Below are 25,168 nucleotides of genomic sequence, written 5' to 3'. Positions count from 1 at the left end.
GGGGGGGTCTAACTGCGTGTCAATCACTGCTCATGCACACACATTCATCAGGGGCTTAGGAGACCGTTTTGGGCTTTAGCAGAAAGGGGGGAGGGACTGAGAAGTTGTCGATGTTCAAATGTTTTGGCTAAGTCCTGGATCTTTGCAATCCTACCTACAGCACCTTTATTTATGCAGCGTTATATCACACAGCAGCATAGCAACGTTAAATAATTGATGTTTCATGCTCAGAACTCTTCAAACTGAGCACACTCTCACCCCATAACCCTGCCCTGCATTCCTTTTGAAACAGAAACAAAAAGTCCACTTTTTTATGTATTTTAACAACTATTCTTAACAAATGATGATTTTTACAAATCTAAAATTCCAAGAGATGCGATGCGAGACATAGTGAGAAAGGTAATGTCACACTTTGGGTTCAGGAGGCGACATCTCGTCAGTCACTGCACACTTTGCCTATAGAGCACGTCACTACATCTGCCTGTGGCAATTCTCATTTAAAAAATACTTTCTCCTAAAATCCTCTATACAGATTCTACAGTCTTATGGAGGTCCAATCCAATGGTTGTCTGGGTCAAATGGGACAAAGGAGCCAATTTCTGCATTGTCTTTTTCACAGTAAAGTGACACATCCAATTCCACAGCAGCTGTTCCATTACATTTCAGACTCTCATCAGCCCTTGGTGCGCCACAGTTGTCCGAAAGCAGAGCCTGACTGGCTGCTGAGTTAAAGCTATGAAGAGTAATCCTGCTGTAATTGGCTATTGCAGAAATAGAGGCGGTTACATGGTTGGGTGGTTAATGAAGAGGCACGCCCACGCTGATGCTGCTGCCATTGGCTAAATCCTGTGTCAGTCAGTTGAGGCAGTGGTAGTTCATGATCACTTGATTGTGTTTTGATGTCCTGCTTCTGGAAAAAGCAGATGTAGCTGATTTTGTTTTTCAGAGCTGGGGACTGCCTTTCCATTGACAATGAAAAATGTTTAGCTCCACTGTTATCCTTCACCTCAGGGTACAGCTCCAGGTGTATCACGGCTGCACTGGCGAGTCTTTTTTTATTCCATGAGATAAAGAAAGAAGAATGAGTGCCAGCGGCCTATCCCTGTCCGAACAAGAAAGTGAAGCCACATCTTTAGTTAAAAAAAGGGGCTATTCCGTATTCACTCACTTGAAATCGAGGGAACAAGGGAAGTGGAGCTTGTTCATTTTGCAATTGGAAAAGGCTCCAGGGCTCCACCAGGCTCACCTCTGCTTCATTATAACAAGGTCCCAGCGCAACAAGCCAAGCGCTAGCTAGACAGCAAAACTCGGACACACATTAAAATTGACAATCTTGAAAAGAACAAAAGAAAATAGAGAAAAAAATATAACGTTTTCACCAAAATGAATATTATGGATATACTGTATAATTGTCAAAAGCTTATTGATAGACTTTAGAAAGAGAGAAAAGGTGTACATCCATAAGCTTGGAATGGACAGAGAGGACACTTCCTGGTGACTAACATACTGAGTTGTTGGGTGCCTTTAAAAGGCTGCCAGAGAGTTAAAGATGCTCACGCTGATGTTCAGAGTGTAGCTAGTGCATGAGACTCAGCCAGTTGGAATGATCAACACAACCACCACTGGGAATGTTCAGTCACATGAAGCCTTTCAGAATTCCGAGTCCCATCATTACACGTACTACACTAGTACGAGCATCAACCAAAACAGGGTTGGACCAATGCTGGCCCTTTATTAGGGACTCTATTGGCCAGGTTGGTATGATATACGTTCTTTCCTTTTGTTTTTTCAGGTGTGTTGATCTGTGAAAAGCCGAATATCTTTACTTTATGGTTATGAAATTGGTTAAATCTGAATTTGCTAAATGTTGATTGCCAAACATCAGCTTTTAAAAAAAATCCATACTGGTCACAACCACATCAGACAGTCTTCTTCAGCGCACCCTGAAACAACTCAATAACTTGACCAGGATTGCCCCCTCTGCCGATTCTAGTTGAATAGAACATAAGAGTCCATCTCCTAATTGCACAGTAGTGCTGTTATCTCCAGAGCATCTTGCCATCATCAACAATTGAATTCTCTTAGTATTTTGCCTACATTAATCTCTAACTATGTACAGACTTAGCAAGTGGTATTTACAAAGTTTGTCCACAAGGGGGTGATCCAGGCCTGCATGAGGGGTGAGCATGCATTGTGTCGACTGAAACGTGATATGATATGTAGTGATGCTGAAAAGTAACATCCTAAACCTCGCTTATGTGGCTGGTGTTGAAATGATATAGATGTGACAAAAATGTATGAGGCTTGATTTTTGTTTAATATAAAAAAAGTCTTTCTCTGTCTCGGGTTTTATAATTCTGCCTAGCTGTTTAGAGCATCTGAAGGATTTCATTCCAAAAACACTACAGGCTATACATTGTTTAACTACTATACATTGCTACCTTCTGTAGATTATTCACTTTGCCCTGAAAAAATAACCTTAAGGCTGATATTAATCACTCAATGTTTTAACACAGATGGCTCTGTATTTTAAAATGTAGCCATTTAATGGGAAGGTCTACTTTAACAATGATCTCTAATGGATTGTAGGACTATGCAAACAATTTCATAAGTCATTTTTTAACTGAACAGATAAAGTTTAGTAATGGAAATCTTGTAGTCACCATTTATTTCAAAATAATTTTTTATTTATTTTAGCTTACTTATGCTGTTATTTAGTATTTAGTATGATTAGAAATCACAGTGATGCCTAGAGCTTCAAAAACAATCTCTGTCTTATGATTGTAAGCTTACGCCACACACACCATGAACACTAAGTACACAATATCATCAGACAAACTTTTCCCTGAGGCAACAGCCAGTAGTTGGCTTCTGTCCAACTATCTAGCTCGAACTGTCTTAGCAGCAATCTAACCAGCCGAACAAATATTTTTGGATAACCACTATCCAGGAAACATGACGTAGTGTTTGTGTGTGTCTGTCTACAAACTTCACAGGTCCAAAAAAAACGACGACATCCAACAGAGAAGTGCTTCCCTGCACTAATCCCTCGGTCAGAGCCTGTACACACCCCCTTGTGGTTCATCAATATTCTCATATACTGTACACACATCACAAAAATAGAAGGACTCCTCACACACTTCTCAGCACTTTCTTGTGTGTGTCTACAATTGTCTTTTGAAAGACGGCGCACACGCGCACGCACACACACACACACACGCGCGCGCACACACACACACACACACACACACACACACACACACACACACACACACACACAACTGAGAAGGGGCCTTCAAATCCTCTACTTTATACAACACTCTGAATTGCTTGCTTGCTTCCTTGGAAGTAACCATGTTTCGCTCTCTTAAATATATATATATATATATATATATATATATATATATATATATTCATATATATCAGCTTATACGTATCATTTATATTTATATAGCATTATACATACATTCTTGTTTTGTGAAATTCCCTTTTGTCTTGTGAACAGGGAATTCTAACTGTAGCATATCCCTCCATCTATCCAACCTCCTTTACTCATTCCTCCAAATGGCACCTCTCTTCTCACCGTTCCTATACTGAAACATTCCTACCGATACTTCCTTTCTTCGCTTCAGCAGACCATCTGAGACCTACAGATACACAGGGCTAAGCAGCCCATCTTAACCAAGTATTTTTAAACGCTGACTATGTTGACATTTAATATATTTGGATGTCTTTGCTGTCAACAAACTGTAAATCAACAATAGTTTATAGCTACCTAACACGAGTGTAGTAACATTGCTAGCAATGTGTCTGTACCTCACAAGTGCCAGCATTGGTTAAACGATGTAAATCTGTGTATCTATTTCTGTCCGTCATCGCAATGATGTGAACAATGTTATGAGGATGATGGTAGAAGGGATGCGACATTCATATCCATCAAGATGTCTTCACTGTAAAAAAAAAAAAAGAAATAAGAAGAAATTCTTCTTGATGAGAAAAGGCGATCTTCCTTTTGGAGTTTCTAAATTTGGAGAGGATCAGGGGTCCGTCTGTTCCAGATGTCTACGAGTCAGGATATCTGCCTGACGTAATGACATTTAATACGGTGCTGTGTTTGCAAATCCAGAGGTTAAAATATTATCTGGTTTTCCAGGTGCTGCAAAAATCCAGAGCATATTAAGATGTCTTAAAATCTATAAATTCAGAGGTCCAGGCATCTGAGCCTTGCTGCTTGAGGTCAGGAGGATGGACAGATGTTGAAGGGGTTGAAGGTTACTGTCTACCTATCTGATGATCCATCTTTCTCCCTCATGTCCAGGTATAATCAGGGCTGGGGTTCTCTTGGGGAAAAGGCGGTAAGGGTTGGTTGGTCGTCCTATGTGTCCTGTGATGTGTGATGAGTGTGTGTATGTATGCAAGCGTGCCTCCTTCTCTGCTATGACACCTCGCTGCCAAACACTTCCAGCACCAGCGGGGTGAGCTGCATGCTGTGCTCGGGCTGGAAGGAGAGTGAACGATACTGCTTGGAGTGCTCCTCGTTCAGGCTGCGCAGGTCGGCCAACTTCTGGATCATCTTGGCGTAGAGGAGGCGTCCGCCTGGGTGGTTGACCTGGATGTAGGCCTGCAGTGTCTCCGACAGATGGTCCTGGAGCTGCTCGATGCGGCTGTGGTCTTGGACACCAGGACGATCTGCCATTGGGTAACGGAGAGGGCGCAGTGGAAGGAATGTGCGCATGCCCGAGGGAGGTCACAGAGCAGAGGAGGGAGGCAGGTGGAGAGAGGGAGGGGCACAGAGAGAAGGTAGAGGAGAGTAAGGTTGAGGTGGGGAGATGGATTGATGGAGGGTGAACATCAGTTGGTTGTTTTGTTGTAGTGGACTGTAATCATGGTCTATAGACATGTTTACATTGTTAATGTAGTTACTTCCTCCCATAACATGCACTTTATTATCATATTGGCTGGCTACGGCAAATTAAACGGTATTTTAATGTACACTACACTTCCAGCACAAAATACAATACAACTACTTTGCACTTTCCTATTTAGTTAGTTAATTAGTTATCATGCTCACAACATGTTCTTAATTTTAGCAAGTGTTTAACTCTGGCCTAAACTTTTGAACCCATATATTTACTCTGTTTATTTACAGGCTTTTCACATACATTTTATTAGGCCTATGTATTGATATCTTTTATCTCACAGGGCATGCGCAATATCTTACATATCCCTTTACATATGCGCAATATCTTACATATCCTTGGTGTATGTAATGTATTTACTGTGTCTTTTGTGTACCACTGTTCTGTCTTGTGGCTAAGTATTGTTTTAAGTTAAAATTTGATTGCAGCTATGTGTAGGACTATTGCCCAAGCAAAACTTCCCCTTTATACATAGGTTGTTTTTTCAAGATAAGTTTGGTTACTCAGAAATGACATCAGTTGGCATGAGTGGTACATGCTCGAGAACAGTTTCTAGAACAGAAAAGAAATGTTGGCTTATTAATGGACAGAGGAGAGGGCCATTGTTATATAGGGGGATAGGGATATAGGGATATAAAACATTTTACCTTACTACTAAAAAATATACTGATTGTATAAAAGCAAATCCACCATTTTAGGGATTCCATCACTGCTCTTGTTTTTCCTGTCTCTTATGGGATGAATATATCTTTATTTATTTTTTCTATATGCGTTTACATTTTGAAAAAGGCCATGAACAGAAATTTGAATATCACATTCATTAAAACTCTTTAACTCACAATGGTGTTAAATAGTGGAAACAGACAAATTGAAATGTTTTAGAGGGCGAATGAGTCATCTAGTCTTGAAATGGCCTTGCTGTTTGATGACCTCAATCAGTGCTTATGTTCATTCGCTGTTGTCAACTTGTCACTAAAGGCGTACCAACATTCATTTCTTACGTTGTGTGGTAACTTCATGTTTTTTCATGCGTTACTGGCAGCATCAAAAACACACTAATTATTGGGGGAATTTTGTTCAGCAAGCAACACATACCCTGTGCTACACTGTTTGTACTTTCCTGACGTGGCGTTGTTAGTAAGCCAATCTACTAACAATCTCACTCTTAAAACAACGCCTCTGCTGGGAATACACCTACACTGTGAACACTCAAATTAACACACAAACACAAGCAGTACCTGGGGAGAGCAGGCAGATGGCCATGAGCAGCACATGTTCCTCCTCGTGCAGGTTGAGTTTCTTCAAACCAACCTGGAACTTCACCAGCGGCTCCAACAGATCCAGAGAGTGACCAGCTATGGAAGACGACACAAACACGTTTATACAGAGTCCGCGGCACGGACACATTATATTGTGCTTTTCTATCGATTTATAAATCAAAACACACTTTGTGCAGCAGTGTGCTTCAAAGTAGAATCATTACTCTCTATGCATCTGTGTCTATTTACATTGCGGACAGAGATGGCCCTGCATGTGTCAGTGAATAAGAACAGAGTGTGTGTTTGTTTGTGGCTGCTTTATTGCTTCCATGAAAATACCTGAAGTCAAAACCTCATAGTAATGTGCAAGTGTGCGTAGATAGGCAGTGCGTTGGTAAACCTTGAACCCTGCTTGTAAGGCTCCGTTATATAAGGTAGGAGAAAAAAGAAAAGAAAGTCACAGCTGTGTCATCAGCTCCAACAATGGACACTTTTCTCTGTGTACTTGTGTGCACAGGCACATTTTATCAATGCAGTGCTTGATGTTGCGGCCATCATGGAAACTTTCAGAGCATTGGGTACGCGAGGAAGAAGAGGAGTGTGTGTATTGATCAATAAGCAAGGTCTCTGACATGCTCTGTGTGCAGTCCAACATATGCTGCTTATGTACTGATTCTGCAGTTAAAGAGCCCCTATTATACTCCTTTTCAGCATCATATTTGCAGTCTTGGGTTCTACTAGAATAGGTTTACATGCTTTGATGTTCAAAAAATACATGTTTCTCATACTGCTCATTGCTGCAGCTCCTTTGCCTGAAACACTCTGTTTGAGCTCTTGGCCCGCCTTCCCGAAAGGCCCGGTCAGCTGGCCCACTCTGTTGTGATTGGTCAACCAAATTCAAACAAGCCACCGGGTGGGCTGTGCTTGCTCAGGCAGCACCTATGGGCAGCACATGTGAAAAACTGGGCTGGCATTCTCAATCAGTGACATCACTAATTGAGGAATTTCAAACAGGAATGTGGGCGAGCCGTTTTTAGGCAGTTGAGAAAAAGTGCTGTGGGAGAGAAAGCACCATTTGGGGTGAAATGTGTTTTTTTTTTTTTTTTCACTTTATACATCTAATTACATACACAAAAAAATTATATAACACACTAATAGATGGGAAAAATCCCCAAAAAGCATAATAGGGGCTCTTTAAAACACATGAAACGGAGCCCCTAATCCAGTTTCATTAGTCTCACTGTGGTACTATGACAGTGAGATGCAACCAACCCTTTGTAACGTCATTGATGCAGTATTTGAAGTCAGGTCCTCCGCAGCTCCAGGACATGTCCTCCAGACTGAACGACTGGTTTGAACGCAGCATGATGATCTCAATGGCACTCGACTTCAACAGAGCGATCTGGTCTTCTGCTGTCAGCTCTCTGGAACACACAGTCACAGATACTGTTACCATTATTACTATGATTCTTACTGTATAAATGTTGACAGTTGGACACAAGCTTCAACTTCTTTTTATTTCTTCATTTTGCTTTTTAACTTCAACTTGTACTGTATCAACTTCTCAAAAAAATCTCTTATTCATTTTACTTGAGTTATATAGGAACTGCATAGTCACTGCAAATCTTTTAGGTAGACCGATAAATTGGCCCATATCAGTTTATCGCACATATGACTGTATTGTGTATACAGTAAATATAACAAGACATTGCAGTACAGAAATGCCAAAGATATATTTGAGATAGTTTTGCAACAGTGTAACCATTACACAATTCAACTGTAAAATCTTTTACTAAATATATTATATATTGGTCATCTTATCCTTATCGAAAACAGGTTTTTATGTTTTTTGTTTATGTTAAAAATTATAAATGAGACGTCTGCCTCTGCAAGACAAAACTAAAAACATTTTCAACTCGAGCAAAAAAGTTTTGTACATACTGTACTGACTGAACAGAAAAGCAGACAGAAACAGAGAAACATGACAGAAACAAATGTAGTTTCTGTAATTTTTCTCAGTTTCTATCACACAAATGGAGTCAGTGTGTGCCATTAGCTACCTACAGCAAATGTCCATTGGCAGTGTGTGGCAAATAAACACTGACTGAACACGCCGTTTTGTTTCTTTTACGTAAACAAATTACAGAAGTTGCACCAGAGTTATTCCAGGGAAGAACTGAATAGACGGAATCACTGCAGTGTTTCAGTATATGAGACATAGATAGAAAGTAGCTAAGTCAGTTTCAAACAGTACTGTATTTGTGGAGGACTAAGACCTGACTGAATAGAGAGCGACATTTTGACAATTCTTTTGAAAGAAAACTTGTTGATATTAAGGTCTGAATTTCCAACTCAAATACTATTGAACGATACAATTCCCCTAGAATTTATTACCTGGCAAGGTAAGATGGAACCCACATTAAGCTGAACAGTTTCAAGAAGTGCTTTACAAACCTCACAAAAGGCGGTCCAGAATGATATTTTAGTTGAACAAAGAGATCACAGACTCTCTTACATTCCCATAGGAAATCCCCTGAACTACACACACACACACACAGCTGAGACTCAGCTCCACAACAAGGCAGGCAGTAGGAATAAATGTATGTGAAAATAAAGCCAGCTGCATGTAAACAATTACTGTTAGGTTTCCATTTATGATTCATATCATGCAAACACAAACGCTTCCATTATGTATACCCATATGGGTCTTCTCTATTCTTTTTATTACGTGGTCTCTGTATGTGCATACATTTATAAACTTATCTTTTAGCTCAGCATGCATTCATAAAGCTACAGCCTATTCCGGGGTTTTCCTGGAAGAGCTTGTTTGTTTGTGATAATAACATCTCACTTTACCCAATGATGTCCTTCATACATGTGGGCAGCTAATCAATGTGCTCTGCGTATGGGTGGGGAGCTCGTTCAGGCTGCTAACCTTCGTGTCTGTACGTGCTACTGGTTGGTTCGATGCAGCAGCAGCATTTTACTAGTCAACAAATCATTACCAGAACTCCAATAAAGCAACAGATACCTGCAGGGGTAATAACATTTAATGTTCAACATAGCCAGAATGTGATTCATGGCATCTGAGGATAATAACATATATTGCATTAATATCAGAGCCCTACTGAGCCAATCAAAGATAACGGTCCTGAGATAACGCATTCACAAGAATGGGACGGACGGATAGACTACTCGAAAACATAAAGCCTCCAGCTAGCCGGCGCAGAGGCATGAAAAGACACTGTGTAGACAGCAATCTATGCTGCTACCCTGTAATGATACCGCACAATCTACCAGCAATCGTTGTAGTGTACATAGTTTTTTACCTGAAGCCTGGGATCATCTTGGCAAAGCCGATGACTTTCTGGATGCTGTAGGAGACCAGGTCCGCCAGGTGGGGCAGCATGGAAAGCTTTGTGTCCTCCTCACTAGAGTCTGGACTGCTAGCGCCGTCCTGGTACATCATTAACAGGTTGCTGAAGTTCATCTTGGTGTCAACAGACTCTGTTTGAGGAGGGGATTAGGAGGCAAGGGGAGTACAGAGGAAGAAAGCAAAAAGAGGACAGGAGCAGGGTAAGGAAGTGATTAAAAGGAAGCATTTTAGACACAGAAATATCAAATGCCAGTAAGAGGTTAAAACAAGGCAAGACACTGCTGTGAGAACACAGTGGCGCTGCAAAAGAAATTAAATAAACCACATGCCATATTGAATACTGACTGCAGTTTGTATACTACTATGTGGAAACACATTTTAAAAAACATGTTTGATTTCTTCTACTTAATAATACTACATCAATAATACTTGATGAAACACAAAATACAAATAAATAACTAAACAAACAAAAAGCTGGCAATTTTTTTTTTCAAGCTCATAGTGTGAGCAAGTAGTTTATTTCTTTATTAGCATTCCCATTAGCTTCTGCCTTGGGTCAACTAACTTTAAGGAAGCTACAGTTTTGAGGCTAAAATGAGCAACATAAGAGCAAGGAAAATCTACATCACAACAAAACTTAGATGAGCTAAAATATTCATACATAACATATAAAATGTGATTTGTTTGTATGAAAGGCAAATTAAAAGTCATTGTTTTGGTAACTACAGACCTTTTCAGACATTTAAAGACCTGTGAATATGCTGTTATATCAACATCAAACAACATAAAATAAGAACAAAACCATTCCGTATTTTCAAATTGCACTAATAACTCCCCATCCTGGCATTTTCGTGCAAACTAACACACTATGGATATCTGACTGCAAACTATTTGATAGTGATGTATAGCAGGAACAAGGACAACATTGTAGAGAGATAAATACAAACAAGTCGTGTTACTAATAAATATACTAATAATAAATACTATACTAACTAATAAATAGTATGTCATGAGGTTAACAAACAGGCATACATTTGATATGTGCTAGTTTCTCCAGTGAGGAGCCTTGCTGGGTAAAAGAGTAGATGTACAACTGTAGATGATAGATGGGCTTTCATTGGCACACTAAAACTCAGTATGAAAGCAGAGGTAGACATTGGCAGAGGCATTTTTAAATCAAGAGAACTCTTTACGACTGCCGTGTCCTTGGTGAAGTGAACCCTGAAGTATGAAAGCGAACGAAGACAGGAGGAGAATGACTCTCACCAGGTGAGTGGTTGAATGAGTCAGAGGAGGCCTCAGACAAGGAATGAAGGGAGGCAGCTCTGCTGGCACTGCGCGTTACTGGGCCTTCACGCACTGGAGGCTGCGAATACACAGAGAAACAAATAATATATCGCTGTAATACATTCACAACTTAACCTTTGTGTTGCCTTCCTGTCAACCATGAAAAAACACTTTTCTTGTCCCTTCTTAACATTTTTGTTGATTTTTTCAGTCTTTTTTTTTTTTACGATTTGGTGGGTTCTTTTTCAACGTTTTGGTCACTTTTTTTTTTTTTTTTTAAATACGCTTTTTCTGACGTTTTTGTTGCTTTTTTTCCAACATTTTTGATATTTTCTTCCGGTGTTTTTGAAGTTTTCATCGTTGTTTTGGTCGCTTTTTTCAACATTTTTTTTACGCTTTTCCCAAAGCAGTTGTCTGTCTGTCGACATTTTTGGCGCTTACTTCAACAGCTCGATGGTGTTTTTTGCCCCCAACAGCTCCTTCCAGGCAGCGCTGCGACCGTTGATTTCAAGGCACCTAACCCTAACCTTAACCCTAACCTTAACCATAACCAGTGCCTAATCCTAGTGCAGCGTTGCCTGGAAGGAGCCGTTGGGGGTAAAAAACACCAATAAACACTTCAACATCCCTTATTTCGACGTCCCATATTTCTGATATACAAAAACATTGAAAACGGGTCAAATATGACCCAGGGACAACATGAGGGTTAATGCAATGCTTATTAAGTATGCATCCACTTTATTAATCTTGATGAAAGCAATTGTGAATTGCATTTTTTTTGGGAGGTGATTGAGTGCTTCATCTGGTAACACACAGTTCAAAGTGACACCCGTCCAGATGATGGTTATTGCTGTCTGCACAGCGTGTGCTGGAATCACTCTTTGCACTAATAAATCACAGACCAACGGCAAAAGTGTTTTGAGACTATCTGCATCCTCCATCTCATTTACTCTGGAAGACCCAATTGTTGTGGTTCGCAGAGAGAATGTCGTCTGAAAGTATCAAGCTCATGATATGGGAGGGAGAAAATACGACGGGAGGAGAAATGCCTTTGGTGACTCGCGTTACGGGTGTCAAGTAAACTGAAAACACACACAGGCCATGGCAGCTGACATGCTGGTCTCAAGTAAACAGGACTGCGGTTACAGACTTTTCACAGCTATCTCAAGATCACAGGAGCGGCGCTGAATCCCATTACTTTCATACACAGTGTAGTCATTTTACACCGCTCATTAATAAATCTGGCTGTCACCACCTCCTCACATGTGTATGTTCCTCGTGTGGTTTGAACTGGTATGAAGACCTGAGAAGATAATTCAGGAGAGCACAGTACAAGTACACAAAAATGCAACAAAGGGTAATCTTATACAATGGTCGTTACATTAAAGGGTAACTACCATTTCTTTTCAACCTGGACCCTATTTTCCTATGTTTTTGTGTCTAAGTGACTGATGGGAACAACGATCTTTGAAATTGGTCCAGCATTAAGCAAGATTACTGCAGTCGGCAGCGGTGAAACAAGCTACAATGTAATAGGGTTATTTTCCAGCTTGTATTTACCTTCACAAAAGTGCTTGTTTTGCCATTCAGATTAATATTCTAAGTGTCTGACAACATTATGGAAAGGATTTCTAAGGTGGTCGACCTTTCTGTTAAAGAGTGAGATCCTTTTTTAAAAAAATAAAAACAGGTGATTTCAGTTGTTCTGGCTGATTAGACCTCTGCTAAGGTTGAAGGTAGGTCGGAGCTTTAATGGGAATTTATTACGTCACAAATTTCATCTACCAATAAGAATGATAAAGGTGTCATTTGTCCTGTCCTAACAGGTGCAAAAAAAAGCTAACAGGAGACACGGGAAGATGTCAATCAATCAGTCTATACACACCCACACAGTTCTGGGAACAGGTCCAATCAGCCAAATTAACTTTCCTTAAAGTTTCCTTAAATTATCCTTGTATGTGAAAACCTACTTGGTAACAAACTCCATTCTGATTCTGGTTTTGACCAAAGAAACCAAAACGTAGATGTGATTGCACCCTTGAGTATGCATTACGTAATTATCATTATACTTAATACCATAGCCACTTGCCAACAAAATGCCATATGTAATCATATTAAAAAATATCAGGGCGCCCGTGTATAGAGGTTTACTCCTCAATGCAGCGGCCGCAGGTTCGTCTCTGACCTCCGGCCCTTTTCTGCATGTCATTCCCCCTCTCTTTCTCCTTTCGGGTCTAAGCTGTCCTATACACATAAAGGCCTTAAAAATGCCCAAGAAATAATCTAAAAAAAAATTACATTAACACATTTAATACAGTTCCTGAGCCTCAGGGTCTTTGTATTGCTAAGCAACATTTAGCCAAAGAGGAAGGGGTTCACAAGGCTGAACCAGCTGTTTTAAAATCCTGACACGTTTTGAATCCAGGAGTACTGCTGTCTACAGTAACAGGTCCAATGTATTCTTGTATACTGTCTGTTTTCTTCTGACTTCAGCCTCAGGCTATCAACTTCACCATGGCTAACGTCATTTAGGTCCTCTATTTAAGTCTCTTCTTATATTTAGTTGGATTGGACGTCCAGATTTACAGAAACACCAAACAAACAAATAACGTTAGCTCCAAGAGCTAAGCCTCACTGGTGCTGTCTTTGCCTAAAGTTAAATACTGGTGCATTAATTTAGAACTACAAACAAGACCGTGTGTACTGTCTGGTTTTTCTTTTATTTAGTATTTTTTGGGCTTTTATGGCCTTTAATTGACAGGACAGCTTGAAGAAAGGAAAGGGGAGAGAGAGGGGGGACGACATGCAGCCAAGGGCCGCGGGTCGGATTTCAACCTGTGCCGCTGCCAAGGACTAGGAGCTAGAGGTCGGCCCATGTATTGTCTGATTACTAAAAGTTAATCCAGCCAAACCAAATTGAGAATGTGGCCATGGTCTAAAGTAACTTAGTACAGTTACATGCTTACTGTTGAAGATCAAACAAAGAAGTAGCAGCCTTTCCTAGTGTTTTAGCTATAATTGTAGCCTACTTTAGCCAATTACTGTTATAAAAGAGAGAATGCCAAGGTCTGTAGTGTTGTGGTGAACCAGAGCAGATGGGTCCATATACTATTATTACATCTCTTGTTGTTCGAACAGTTCTTTAGCATCTAAGGAATTTAGTTTCTATGGTGGCAGGCTGCTTACTTAGAAAATGCATATCCAGAACACAGCGTTGTATACAGCTCATGTTGAAAAAAGAAAACGTTGCTTCTCTATCAATTAGCTTTTTACTGGAACATGTAGCGTTATGGCCTGATGCCGTGCATCAGCCAACCCTCCCTTCCGCTGCATGACATCATGACCTGCTCCACCCATAGTTATGGTGGATAACATAGTGACTTTGGCTGCACGGATGATAATGTGAATGTGGTTTTGCTTTGTACTGGACTAACCCTGAAGCGGGAGAAGTCAGAATAGGAGGCATCGTAGGTCTTGTGGTGAGCTTCCACCAGACTGGAGATGATCCGGGCCTGCTCCTCATTCAGACGTGGCCTCATCGCCTCCCGGGCTGCCTCCTCCTCTTTCCTCTTCAATATCATGTCCTTCTTCCTCTGAACCTCCTCGTCTGTCAGGATGACTGCAATAGAGGATGGAATAGAAGATATATTCAAATATCTTGCAATGAACTGACAAAATGAAATCCCCAGCAAATACACATTCACAAACATGGATGTTGAAGCTGCCCAGATCAGTAAAGCTTAGCATTTTACACACCTTCCCACATTCATTTAACTGTTCCTACATCATAAATTAAATTCCTCATACTAATGGCTTTCATTCATGTCAATGCAAACATTGATAATATGTATTTTGGAAAGAGATATTTTGAAATTCACCAAAAGACAGAAAGCTGCAAACAGGTCTTGTGATTTAATCAAGAGGTAACTCCATTAACACCCCAAGTATCACAAGGTGTAACTGATCTGGGCTCTTCTCATTGGGTCTAATCTAGTGAAAGTAAACACAGACGCAGGTTTACACACACACACACACACACACACACACACACACACACACACACACACACACACACACACACACACACACACACACACACACACACACACAGTGTAGTAGTGACACCACACTCTCATTACACTATCTGCATCACAATGTTGTTACACACAGGACATTTTTTTAATCAATCCGGGTACTTGAACATCTTGTTAATTTAAGGGTTTGGGTTTAATGGGGTTGTTTTTTTCACCTTATTATGATGAGTTTCAAGAAAAAAAGGAAACACGGAAAATGAAGTTATGATGACCCACACTGAAAGAGAAGCAGATCTTATGTTGTACCTTAACAACACTTTGGTTGATGTCAAGACAATTACAAAAGCAATATCATTAAGTGTCTGCTCACTCATAGCGTGTAAGGAGGGATGTTCATACATAATATCTGTGTTCATATCCAAAAATATTGCCTGAAGTGGCTATGATAACAGGAATAATGAATACAGTTTTAGGATGGATTGTGGCTTTAAGAGAAAAAAGTGCTACTTGTTAGCAGTTAAACAAAGTTAGCTTATAAAAATAGGTGAAGGAGCTGTAATGTAAGCTCAAAATATTTCCACCCCAGGTTCCATGAACCATTCATCTCATGAGCTTGGCACGCAGAAAAGGCCTGTCATGTCTGCTGCCTTTTCATACGGCTGATGCGGCGGGCGTTGGATATTAAAGTGCCTTTTGCCTTATTCATGCTGCAGGAGTAGAGACTGCAGGCAGAGTGGAACAGTGGTGCAGAATGGGTTACACATACTGTTTATAATGAATATCTTAGGTTTGACTAGATGAGAGTATCTTTTGGGAATTCATGGGTTTGCATGCCACTTCTACATGTCTTAGAGCATTACATTACTTTAATATTCATTATTTATTACAGATTTATATCTATTGCAACAGATTTAACAACCAACACCCAAGTGTTTTTTATACTTTTCAATAACGTTTTTTTCTCCAACTTTTAGCTGTTGTCAACATTTCCTAAAGTGGCATCACAGTATAGGCCTTCAAATTAAAATTCTGTTATTGGGAAGAATGCCGGAGGGGCTGAATTAGTGTCAACTCATCCTGTAGCTTTACGCATCAATTTCAGCTTATTGCAGCAAATAACAGAACAGTACAGAGCAGAAGTGAAAACACTGGCACTTCTCTGCTGTGAAAATACTGTGAATGACAGAATGACTGTTGCTAAGATGTGTTAGATAATATTATGCATTGAGTACTGAAAATTAAGCTGTGGTGGGCCACCATTTGGACTGAGTATCGGTACTCAATACCTTTAAAAAGGTATCGATCAACCAAAACAACTCCATATACCAAGTAGTATCGGAACTTCTACAGTCAAACAATACCTGCAATCAATCCTCTTTGTACAAAGAACTAGAAAAAAATGACTATTTGTATAATTTTGTTCGCAGCCAATCACTGCAAGCGTTCTTCAATACAATGCGACATCTTACTGGCCCACTACCCCCATTTTTTACCGATACCCAGATCTAGCCACCATTAGTGGATGAATATAGCGTAACACTGAGTTAGTCACACTAGCAACAGCACCTCAGTCTATTTGCGTCCTAAAATTTCAATTTTAACTCGCACTGCAGACCGAGTCTCTGGAGCTGCCGTTAGTCTGACGGCTCCAGTTTAAATTGTTGTTGTGGAAAGGCTATTTTCAACACTCGAGGGAGAATGCCCTAACCCTAACCCAACACACAATTCCTGCAGTACAATATTTTTCTTTTAAAGACGCCTCTCAGCAACTGACAGAATGACCAACATCTGGATGTGGGTTGCAGAGTAGCCACTCGTGGTGTGAAACAGGAAACCCTGGAATACAAGCTGTGCCTGAAGAGATTTTATAAAAGATGAATAACAGGCGGCTTAAATGTTCCATGTGTGGCTGTGACGTCTGTAATGAGGTCTGAAGAAAATCCTTCTGTTATATTGCACTACTTTGTAAAAACAGCAGGTTAATTACTTAAATCAAAACACATTTTAACACTATATCACCGCCATTGTTATAATTGAGTTATCAGATTATAGATGTCATATGTGCATGTAAATGCTCATTATAAACAAAGTAATTGGACACACCCAAATACACTGTATATACGCACATAACTACTATGTATTAAACTTTAACATACTCTATTCAGGTATGGGTTTGTCTTTTTGTTCGGTTTCTTTTGTGCCCAGAGAAGAAAAGTACGAAGAGCGTTATGTCACTCAAACTATCATTATTTGATGTTGCTGACGTACATAAGAACACCTTGAAGGTTTTCCAGCACATAACATAACACATAAGCACATAACCCACAAGCAGAACTTTACAATTATTATATATCCAGAGCAAAACCACTAAACCAAAAAACAAGGATGCACAATATTTCCTAAACCAAATTTCATATCTCGATCGCAATACCTAGAAAGTTAATTGCAAACTGCTTTTCTTCTTCAGTATTCTTCTGGCACCCTAAAAATAGCACACATGGAACAAAGAAACAGCACAGAATATAGAAATACTGCTGAATAACATATAGTAACTGACAATGTACTACTTCAGTGGTATTTTACCACTGTCATCTAGTATTTTTGTCATCCAGGTTTTAAGCCTGGCTCTGTAAGTCACTGCTGGAGTAATGTACTGACCCCTAAATGCCTCTGCCCATATTATCCTTTTGACTCTCTGCCACAGTGACTGATTACCCATGATGCGCTCAACTGTGCAGATAGACAGACAGCATGATGGCCAAAGAGAGACAGGCCCAGAGACACTCTTCTACTTCTACTTAACTGACATTAAATGTAGCTCTATCAAATGATGCCGTTAGTGAAGGTTTATAGGCATGTACCGTTTTTAAGAGATAGAGACCTTGTCCATGTCGGCTGAATGCAGGATAATAGCTCCTTACACTATTGTGTTTGTCAGCTGTAGTAACCTCTAAATTTGCTTTTAACTGCTTAAACTGTGTTAATGTCTTCCGTCTGTTAATTCAGCAATTTGTAAATGGTTTATCTACCCATTCCTAAAAATGTCAATAAAATATGTGGCTAAAGCTTTTAGCCTTGACAATTTTAAGTGCATATTTGGATCAATGGAATAAAACCAAATAAATACATTCTTTACAGTAACTGCTTATTTAAGAGGCCAATGAGATGGCACAAATGACTCTAAATTAAATAGAGCTCAGATCATGCACCTCATGCACCTCATACTAAATACTGGCTGTTTTCCTGGAAGCTGTAAACAACTATATTTCAAGTAGACTGCACCCTGGATTGCAACCACAGAAGCGGTGTTACATAACAGCATATTGTGGTGATGCAGACGACGACAACAACAACAACAACAGTTTGGCTACACAGGCTTAAAAAGGCAACTGAATGAATCTGACTGCTTAGCTAACCAAAGGATTTACTTGGCTTTCATCTCTTTTAACCCACCGTCATTAATTAGGCTACTTTGGCAACGCTCCAATGTCCATCCAGTCCAAGCAGACTGCCTCGAACCACTCCTTGTGGTGAGGACATCCAAGTATGCAGCACAAAGCCGTGAATAGGCACAGTTTGGTCAAAGTTTGGCATAGGTCGTCAAAGAAGCTATTCTAAGGCTGGGACATGATTGAATCAGTCAGTCCCCAGCCAAGTTTGAGCCTTAGATGGCATCATTAAGGCAGGAGTCCACAAAAACAACAGACCATCAAAGGAACATCTTGACCACCCCACAGCTCTTGGCAGACGCACAGCAGTTTACCAAAAAGAAGGTTTGCTGTTTGGAAAGCGACTGATTGGATGTGGTGAAGTGCCCTGCATGGCAGAGACGAGCAGAGAAAGAAAGGCAAAAAAGAAAGGCAAACTGAGAGAGAGCGGGTAATGCCAGAGACATTGACAAAAAGGGAAAGGCAGCGTCTCCTTGTAGTGGAGGCCAGAGGTTCACAGCGGGCTTACTCATTAAACAGCCGACAGACCAGTTAAACACAATGGATGCTGCTAACACTCCCATTCGGTGTGATATTATGTCAAGCTGGATTTGGTGTGTGGGGCCAATGTTTTTCCACTGCTGCCCTGGGAGTGTGATGTTCCAGGAGGTGAATTCAGGTCAGTCAGGCGTCAGGGCACCCACACATGCCGAGTGTCTCGGAAAATGGCTTACCAATAGTTCACAATGGAAGTGTACACGGTGGTAGAAAGAAATGGGTTATAAACACATTCGGTGATACTTGACTGTATCTACTTTGCAATTTTAATATGTCTTTATGTGGACTTCAGTCCTCTTTCCTTCATTTGCAATGTATTTGCTGGTTGAGTTACTGCTAAAACAAATGTGCTATATTGCACACAACATTTCATTCTCAACTATCTTTGGATAGCACATCACACAAATATACTGTATATTGGTGGAAATGCTTTAAAAGATGAGCTTAATGTGATGAGCTTTTTCTGGACGAAGAAGAAGAATGAATATGGAGCGTCTACCCCAGTTTATGCGAAAGCAAATGTAAAATTTCAAGCCAAAATGAATACTTGGAATTGATGGTGGTTGTAAATATTCATGAAAAAGGACACAAAAAGTTTGTGAACGGGCAACACAGATTTTGATAATGAACAACTAAACACGTTACACACTGGACCTTTGAAAAAAAAAAAAAGATAAGCTTAATCGACATGTCTATCCAACTATAAATTAAGCATCTGGCACTTATGGTAATGCAGGTGTAAAGGTTGTTAAAGAGACAGAATACAAAATCCTCAGAGAGACGATGAAGAATGTAAATTAGGGAGGCAAACGGAGGGCAGCACCACAGGATAAGCTTTGCTACTGAAAAACAGTGAGGGTGGGAATTCAATCATCTAGGCTAAAACATCTCAGAAACTCTACTGTGATTCTAATCCTTTTACGAATACACACCCCTGCAAACAGACAAACACAGCAGGCATGCAAATACATTCGCTCCCACATACAAGCGGGGAGATTTTTTTCCTGGCATGTACCTCACCTCTGTCAAACAAGGACAGCATAGGGGTGTTTACTACAAACTCAGCTGGCACAGCTTACATCGGGCACACAAACAAACACATACACACAGTTTTAACTGAAGGGTGGTGAAGCTTAGAAAAAGCTGCCAATAAAAAGAGGATTGTATAAAGGCAGACAAACACATACCCACAAAAACAGAGGGTAACTGAATTGTAATTAATCCTCAAAGATGCATTCAAGAACATAGTATACCATCTCCCATTAAAAATGAAGAGTTATACTGGGTTATTATAATTATTAAGTTACATCACAAGACTAACAGTGAGATGGATTGATGAAATGCACAAATAAGTCATTGTTAGGAGCATGCTCATTGCTCATAAGACTAAGTGTAGAGATATGCACAACGCATTTATGTATTTTCCTCACCGTCAGTAGTCTGTCAGATGAGCAACTTGTGTACGGTCATAATTGATCTCCATGTTGTTGTTTGTGTTTGTTTTGTAGAGTATGCCTTTGGTCCTGTAACCTGTATAAGTGTCTTTTTTTAGTAAGTCCACATGCTGGTATGCATTTGTGTGTGCGTGCACCCATGTGTGCATCCTTTATGTCAACGTTCCACCAATCAACGCTCAGTGCCACACCTTCATTCTGGCCCTAGCATGTATATTCATTTTCAGGGAACATGGTGTGTGCGCATTCTTGTTTTGTTTGTGTCTTTGATTATGTGACGTGGATACACAGGCTCAAAATGAGGCAAAGATGGTACATCCACTGTGACCTAACATAGGTCAGGTCATGATCAGAAGCACAAGTCCACATCTACACAGGAGGAGTGGAAGAGCACGTTTTATATTTTTGTGACTGGAGACGCACACATACGTTTTTTTGTGCCAGTTATCCACAGTGTAACAGTCCATTTCTGTATTTTCCAGTTCATAAAGATTGCCATTTTTAAAGCTAAGAATGTAGCTCTAATAAGGGACTGTGATTGCTTCTGCTTTACAGACAAAGTCGTTTTCCAAATACATATTACTGGACAGAAGGGGATCTGTACATTTATCATGGAGGAAAGTAAATAAATTTTACATCAGGGCAAAGCCATATTTAATGAATGTGTGCGCCAACTTCACCACAGTCATGCCAGCAAATTTAAACTAAAACAAATACTGGCTTGCACTGTATAAAGTAGAACACCACCAGGATACAAATGATTAGTTACATGTGCACAAGAGTGCAGAAGTATGTGTGGTTATTTTGAAGCTGCCTGGTGCAACCTGTAGATCTGTACTGCATCATAACATTTTGATAATGCACGTCAGTCCAAACATACATGCGACCTTCAGATGACAACGATGGGAATTAGCTAGAGTTTAAAATGTGTTTTTAATGTCAAGCACTTATTGCAAACATATCATCCTGCTTTCTTTTCAGCGCCACCCTGAAGCGATTCTGCAGTTAGCATGAATGCAACATTCTTGAAACAGCCTGATCTTGCAGAAGGTCAGGTTTTGTACCGGCAGTACAGAATATGATAACGCTGCTGCCTTGAAGTTCTCTAAGTGGAAAAGAAATTTGGCTGCACAGTGTCCAGCAGACACTGTAGAGACCAGCAGAGCAGCTGTAATACTCAGCAGTGAGTACAGGGGACTTCCTTCACCCCACAAACTTGAATGCTAGCTGTGAGAAACAAAGAGACCATTTTATACTAATAAGTCTCGCTCCTCCCGCTCGCTCTTCTCTCATCTTTTCTCAATGGAATACAGACACTCCAGTGTCATGTGGCTATTTGTGGTCAACACAGTGGTTATCAGCAGTCTGAACCCTGCCCTGCATCCTCGCTGTTTCACACAAACATACACACAGTCTGTTTGTGAATGGAAATGTGTGCCAGACCATTGTGTGTCTCTTTGAAGAAAGAGAGCCATTGTTGAACAGGACTATAACCTCCCCAGCTTCCTTCCTTCCTTCCTTTCTTCCTTTCTTCCTTCTTTCCCTCTCTTTCATTCTCCTCTTGTCATCCACTACTTGTCATGGTTATGTTGCATGTTGCAGTGTTGTTGGTGCTACTTCCTATTGGTTTGTTGGAATTCAGTGTATCCTGACTTGCAACCCTGTTGTGAAGAAACACAGCGCTTCTTCGCTCTTTTACATGTAAATAATCTCGAGGCATGACTGATGAAGTAATTACTACCAATAATAATGTGATCATTTGTAAACATGCAGAATAAAGACCCGTCTGTGTTAGTAATTATGAATCAGTTGCGACAAGGTGTGATGTTGTGTTAACATGCTGTGAGGGGAGGTCTCATTCTCCCTTTGCACCGCCTTCTACTAGTATTACATCCTGGTACTGTATGCATAACAAACATGGTTAACTGTGTCAAACAACCTTTTAAAAATATTAGACAATGCACTTTCCATCCAGTTAAGATAAATTACTACTGTACACTTTGATTAATACCATCTTAACCGCACTGATGATGAAAGCCCAGTCTAGTAGGATAAAAGCAGGATTAAGTACACTATTATTTGCAGCTTCTATTTGAACGAAGTCTTATGTATATCCACCATTGACTGTCTCCTTGTTTCAAATCAGATCAATTTACACATTTACAGTGATTCTAGTGTCTGCTGACTGTTCTTCCTGAATGTCTTTAAGTATTAGATTATCTGCTGTATGTGGCAATTGCAGGACATTAATATGTCTTAACTAGACATTTAATCTGGTTATGGTCTTTAAATCTAAAGTTCCTTTGAACAATTTAAAATATCTGTCTATAGGGTAATTTAATGTGACCTAGATAGTACTGGATCTGTCTTAAGTAGTGTCATTTGCCTCAAGAAAACTGTCAAAGTAAAACTGCATTAGAAATAGGTGAAATAATTTCATCAGTTCTAGGTTTGAGCTAATTGATGCACAGCTAACAACCCATTACAATAAAAAACCAAAACAGTGAATCACAGACCACCATGAAAAATGGTCAAAACTAAAATATCTGCAGCTCAACGTCACACCTCCATCTCAAGCTATGACTTTATGAAATCAGCAGCATTGCTAGAATGTCAGAGATCAGAAAATAATCTACTCACACTCTTTCATCATGCCAATATCAATGCAGCGTTTGAGACGACAGGCCTGGCAGTGACGCCGGTTGTCCTTGGTGATGGTGCAGCTCCCGTTGAATGGACAGGTGAAGGAGGCTTTACGCTTCATGCTGCGCCTATAGGAGAGAAAATCGATTACTCATTTTGTTTATTCTCTGTGGTGGTTCAAATATTCCATTCAGGGTTCTTACACACTTGCCATTTTTAAAATTCCATACTTTTCCAGACTCAAATTTCAATTTTCAAATCAGACCATATTTGACATCCAGGTACAAAAAGCCAGCCCTCCAAAAACTTGCATTTACCCATCGTGGCTCTTCAGTCCACACTCCCACGCAGAAAGTTGGAAGACGTTCCACTGTAAAACTTCTGTCCTCAAAGAAGAATTGCTATCCATTGATACCCTTTTTATTTTCCCATAACATTTTATTTTCTCTCTCTCTATTTTAGTCTCTTTTTATAAATAAGAACAGAAAATAAGTTGAAAAAGTTAAATAAAGCTTTCATGGCGTCTGTGCAGCTTTGTTTATTCACTGCGTCTATGGAAATGATGATGAATAAAGGTATGTTTTCCTTATACAGAAAAGATAGAATGTTAACTTCACTTTTCTGATAACTACATCACTGCATAACTCAGGAGTGGGGACAAAGACAAATTTAAAGAGTCGAAGTACAAGTTTAGCAAGGCAGTGAAGGAGGCTAAACGACGGTACTCTGAGAAGCTCCAACGCCAGTTCTCAGCTAATGACTCTGCGACTGTCTGGAAAGGACTTAGGCAGATCACCAACTACAAGCCTAAAACCCCCCACTCCTTCAATGACCGACACCTAGCCAACGACCTGAACGAGTACTACTGTCGATTTGAAAGACAAAAGGACAGTCCTGACACCATCCCCCACGACACCTCCCTACAGCTACAGCCACTGTGCATCACCTCCACCTCGCCCACCTCAGCAGGGTCCTGGGCCCCCCCACCAATGCCCTCCTTAAAGGTCCCCTCCACCTCCACCCCCCCTCCCACCTCAGTGACGACTCTCTCCATTCACGAGAGGGACGTCAACAGACTGTTCAGGAGACAGAATCCCAGGAAAGCTGCTGGACCGGATGCTGTCTCCCCATCCAGCTTGAAGCACTGCGCTGACCAGCTGTCTCCAGTGTTCACAGACATTTTTAACACCTCACTGGAGACATGTCACGTGCCAGCCTGCTTCAAGACCTCAACCATAATCCCTGTCCCCAAGAAGCCAAGGACCACAGGACTTAATGACTTCAGACCCGTCGCCCTGACCTCTGTGGTTATGAAGTCCTTTGAGCGCCTTGTGCTTTCACACCTCAAAGCCATCACCGACCCCCTCCTGGACCCCCTGCAGTTTGCCTACAGAGCCAATAGGTCTGTAGACGATGCAGTCAATTTGGCCCTCCACTACATCCTCCTGGACTCCGCAGGAACCTACGCCAGGATCCTGTTTGTGGACTTCAGCTCTGCCTTCAATACCATCATCCCGGCTCTGCTTCAGGAGAAACTCTCCCAGCTTGGTGTGCCTGACTCCACCTGCAGGTGGATCACTGACTTCCTGTCTGACAGGAAGCAGCATGTGAAGCTGGGGAAACACGTCTCCGACTCACAGACCATCAGCACCGGATCCCCCCAGGGCTGCGTTCTTTCTCCTCTGCTCTTCTCCCTGTACACCAACAGCTGCACCTCCAGTCACCAGTCCATCAAGCTTCTGAAGTTTGCGGACGACACCTCCCTCATCGGACTCATCTCTGATGGAGACGAGTCCGCCTATAGGTGGGAGGCTGACCACCTGGTGACCTGGTGCAAGCAAAACAACCTAGAGCTCAACGCTCTAAAGACAGTGGAGATGGTTGTGGACTTCAGAAAGAACCCAGCCTCACCTGCCCCCATCACCCTCTGTGGTTCCACAATTGACACTGTGGAGTCTTTCCGCTTCCTGGGAACTACCATCTCCCAAGACCTCAAGTGGGAGCTGACCATCAGCTCCCTCGTCAAGAAAGCACAACAGAGGATGTACTTCCTGCGGCAGCTGAAGAAATTCAACCTGCCAAAGACAATGATGGTGCACTTCTACACAGCCATCATTGAGTCCATCCTCACATCCTCCATCACCATCTGGTACGCTGCTGCCACTGCCAAGGACAAGGGCAGGCTGCAGCGTGTCATTCGGTCAGCTGAG

General features: G+C 40.9%; 1 protein-coding gene across 5 annotated transcripts in view; it reads right to left on the bottom strand.

Moving 5' to 3' along the window:
* Positions 1-1,168: 1,168 nt before the first annotated feature.
* LOC116040711 (vitamin D3 receptor A) overlaps positions 1,169-25,168 on the bottom strand; it is an 82,538-nt gene continuing 58,538 nt past the window's right edge. For all 5 annotated transcript variants that reach the window (XM_031286287.2, XM_031286288.2, XM_036007993.1 and 2 more), the window contains exons 3-9: positions 22,956-23,086; positions 14,276-14,460; positions 10,821-10,920; positions 9,508-9,685; positions 7,451-7,602; positions 6,158-6,274; positions 1,169-4,689 (exon numbers count right to left, since the gene is read on the bottom strand). In XM_031286287.2, coding sequence (XP_031142147.1) covers positions 4,436-4,689; positions 6,158-6,274; positions 7,451-7,602; positions 9,508-9,685; positions 10,821-10,920; positions 14,276-14,460; positions 22,956-23,086 — 1,117 coding nt within the window. In that variant the 3' untranslated portion in view covers positions 1,169-4,435. The remainder of the gene's footprint in view (positions 4,690-6,157; positions 6,275-7,450; positions 7,603-9,507; positions 9,686-10,820; positions 10,921-14,275; positions 14,461-22,955; positions 23,087-25,168) is intronic.

The sequence above is a fragment of the Sander lucioperca genome, chromosome 12 (genome assembly GCF_008315115.2).
Source record: "Sander lucioperca isolate FBNREF2018 chromosome 12, SLUC_FBN_1.2, whole genome shotgun sequence".
Lineage (NCBI taxonomy): Eukaryota > Metazoa > Chordata > Actinopteri > Perciformes > Percidae > Sander > Sander lucioperca.
Note: the sequence above shows the minus strand (reverse complement) of the source record. Positions and strands in the feature narration are given on the sequence as shown.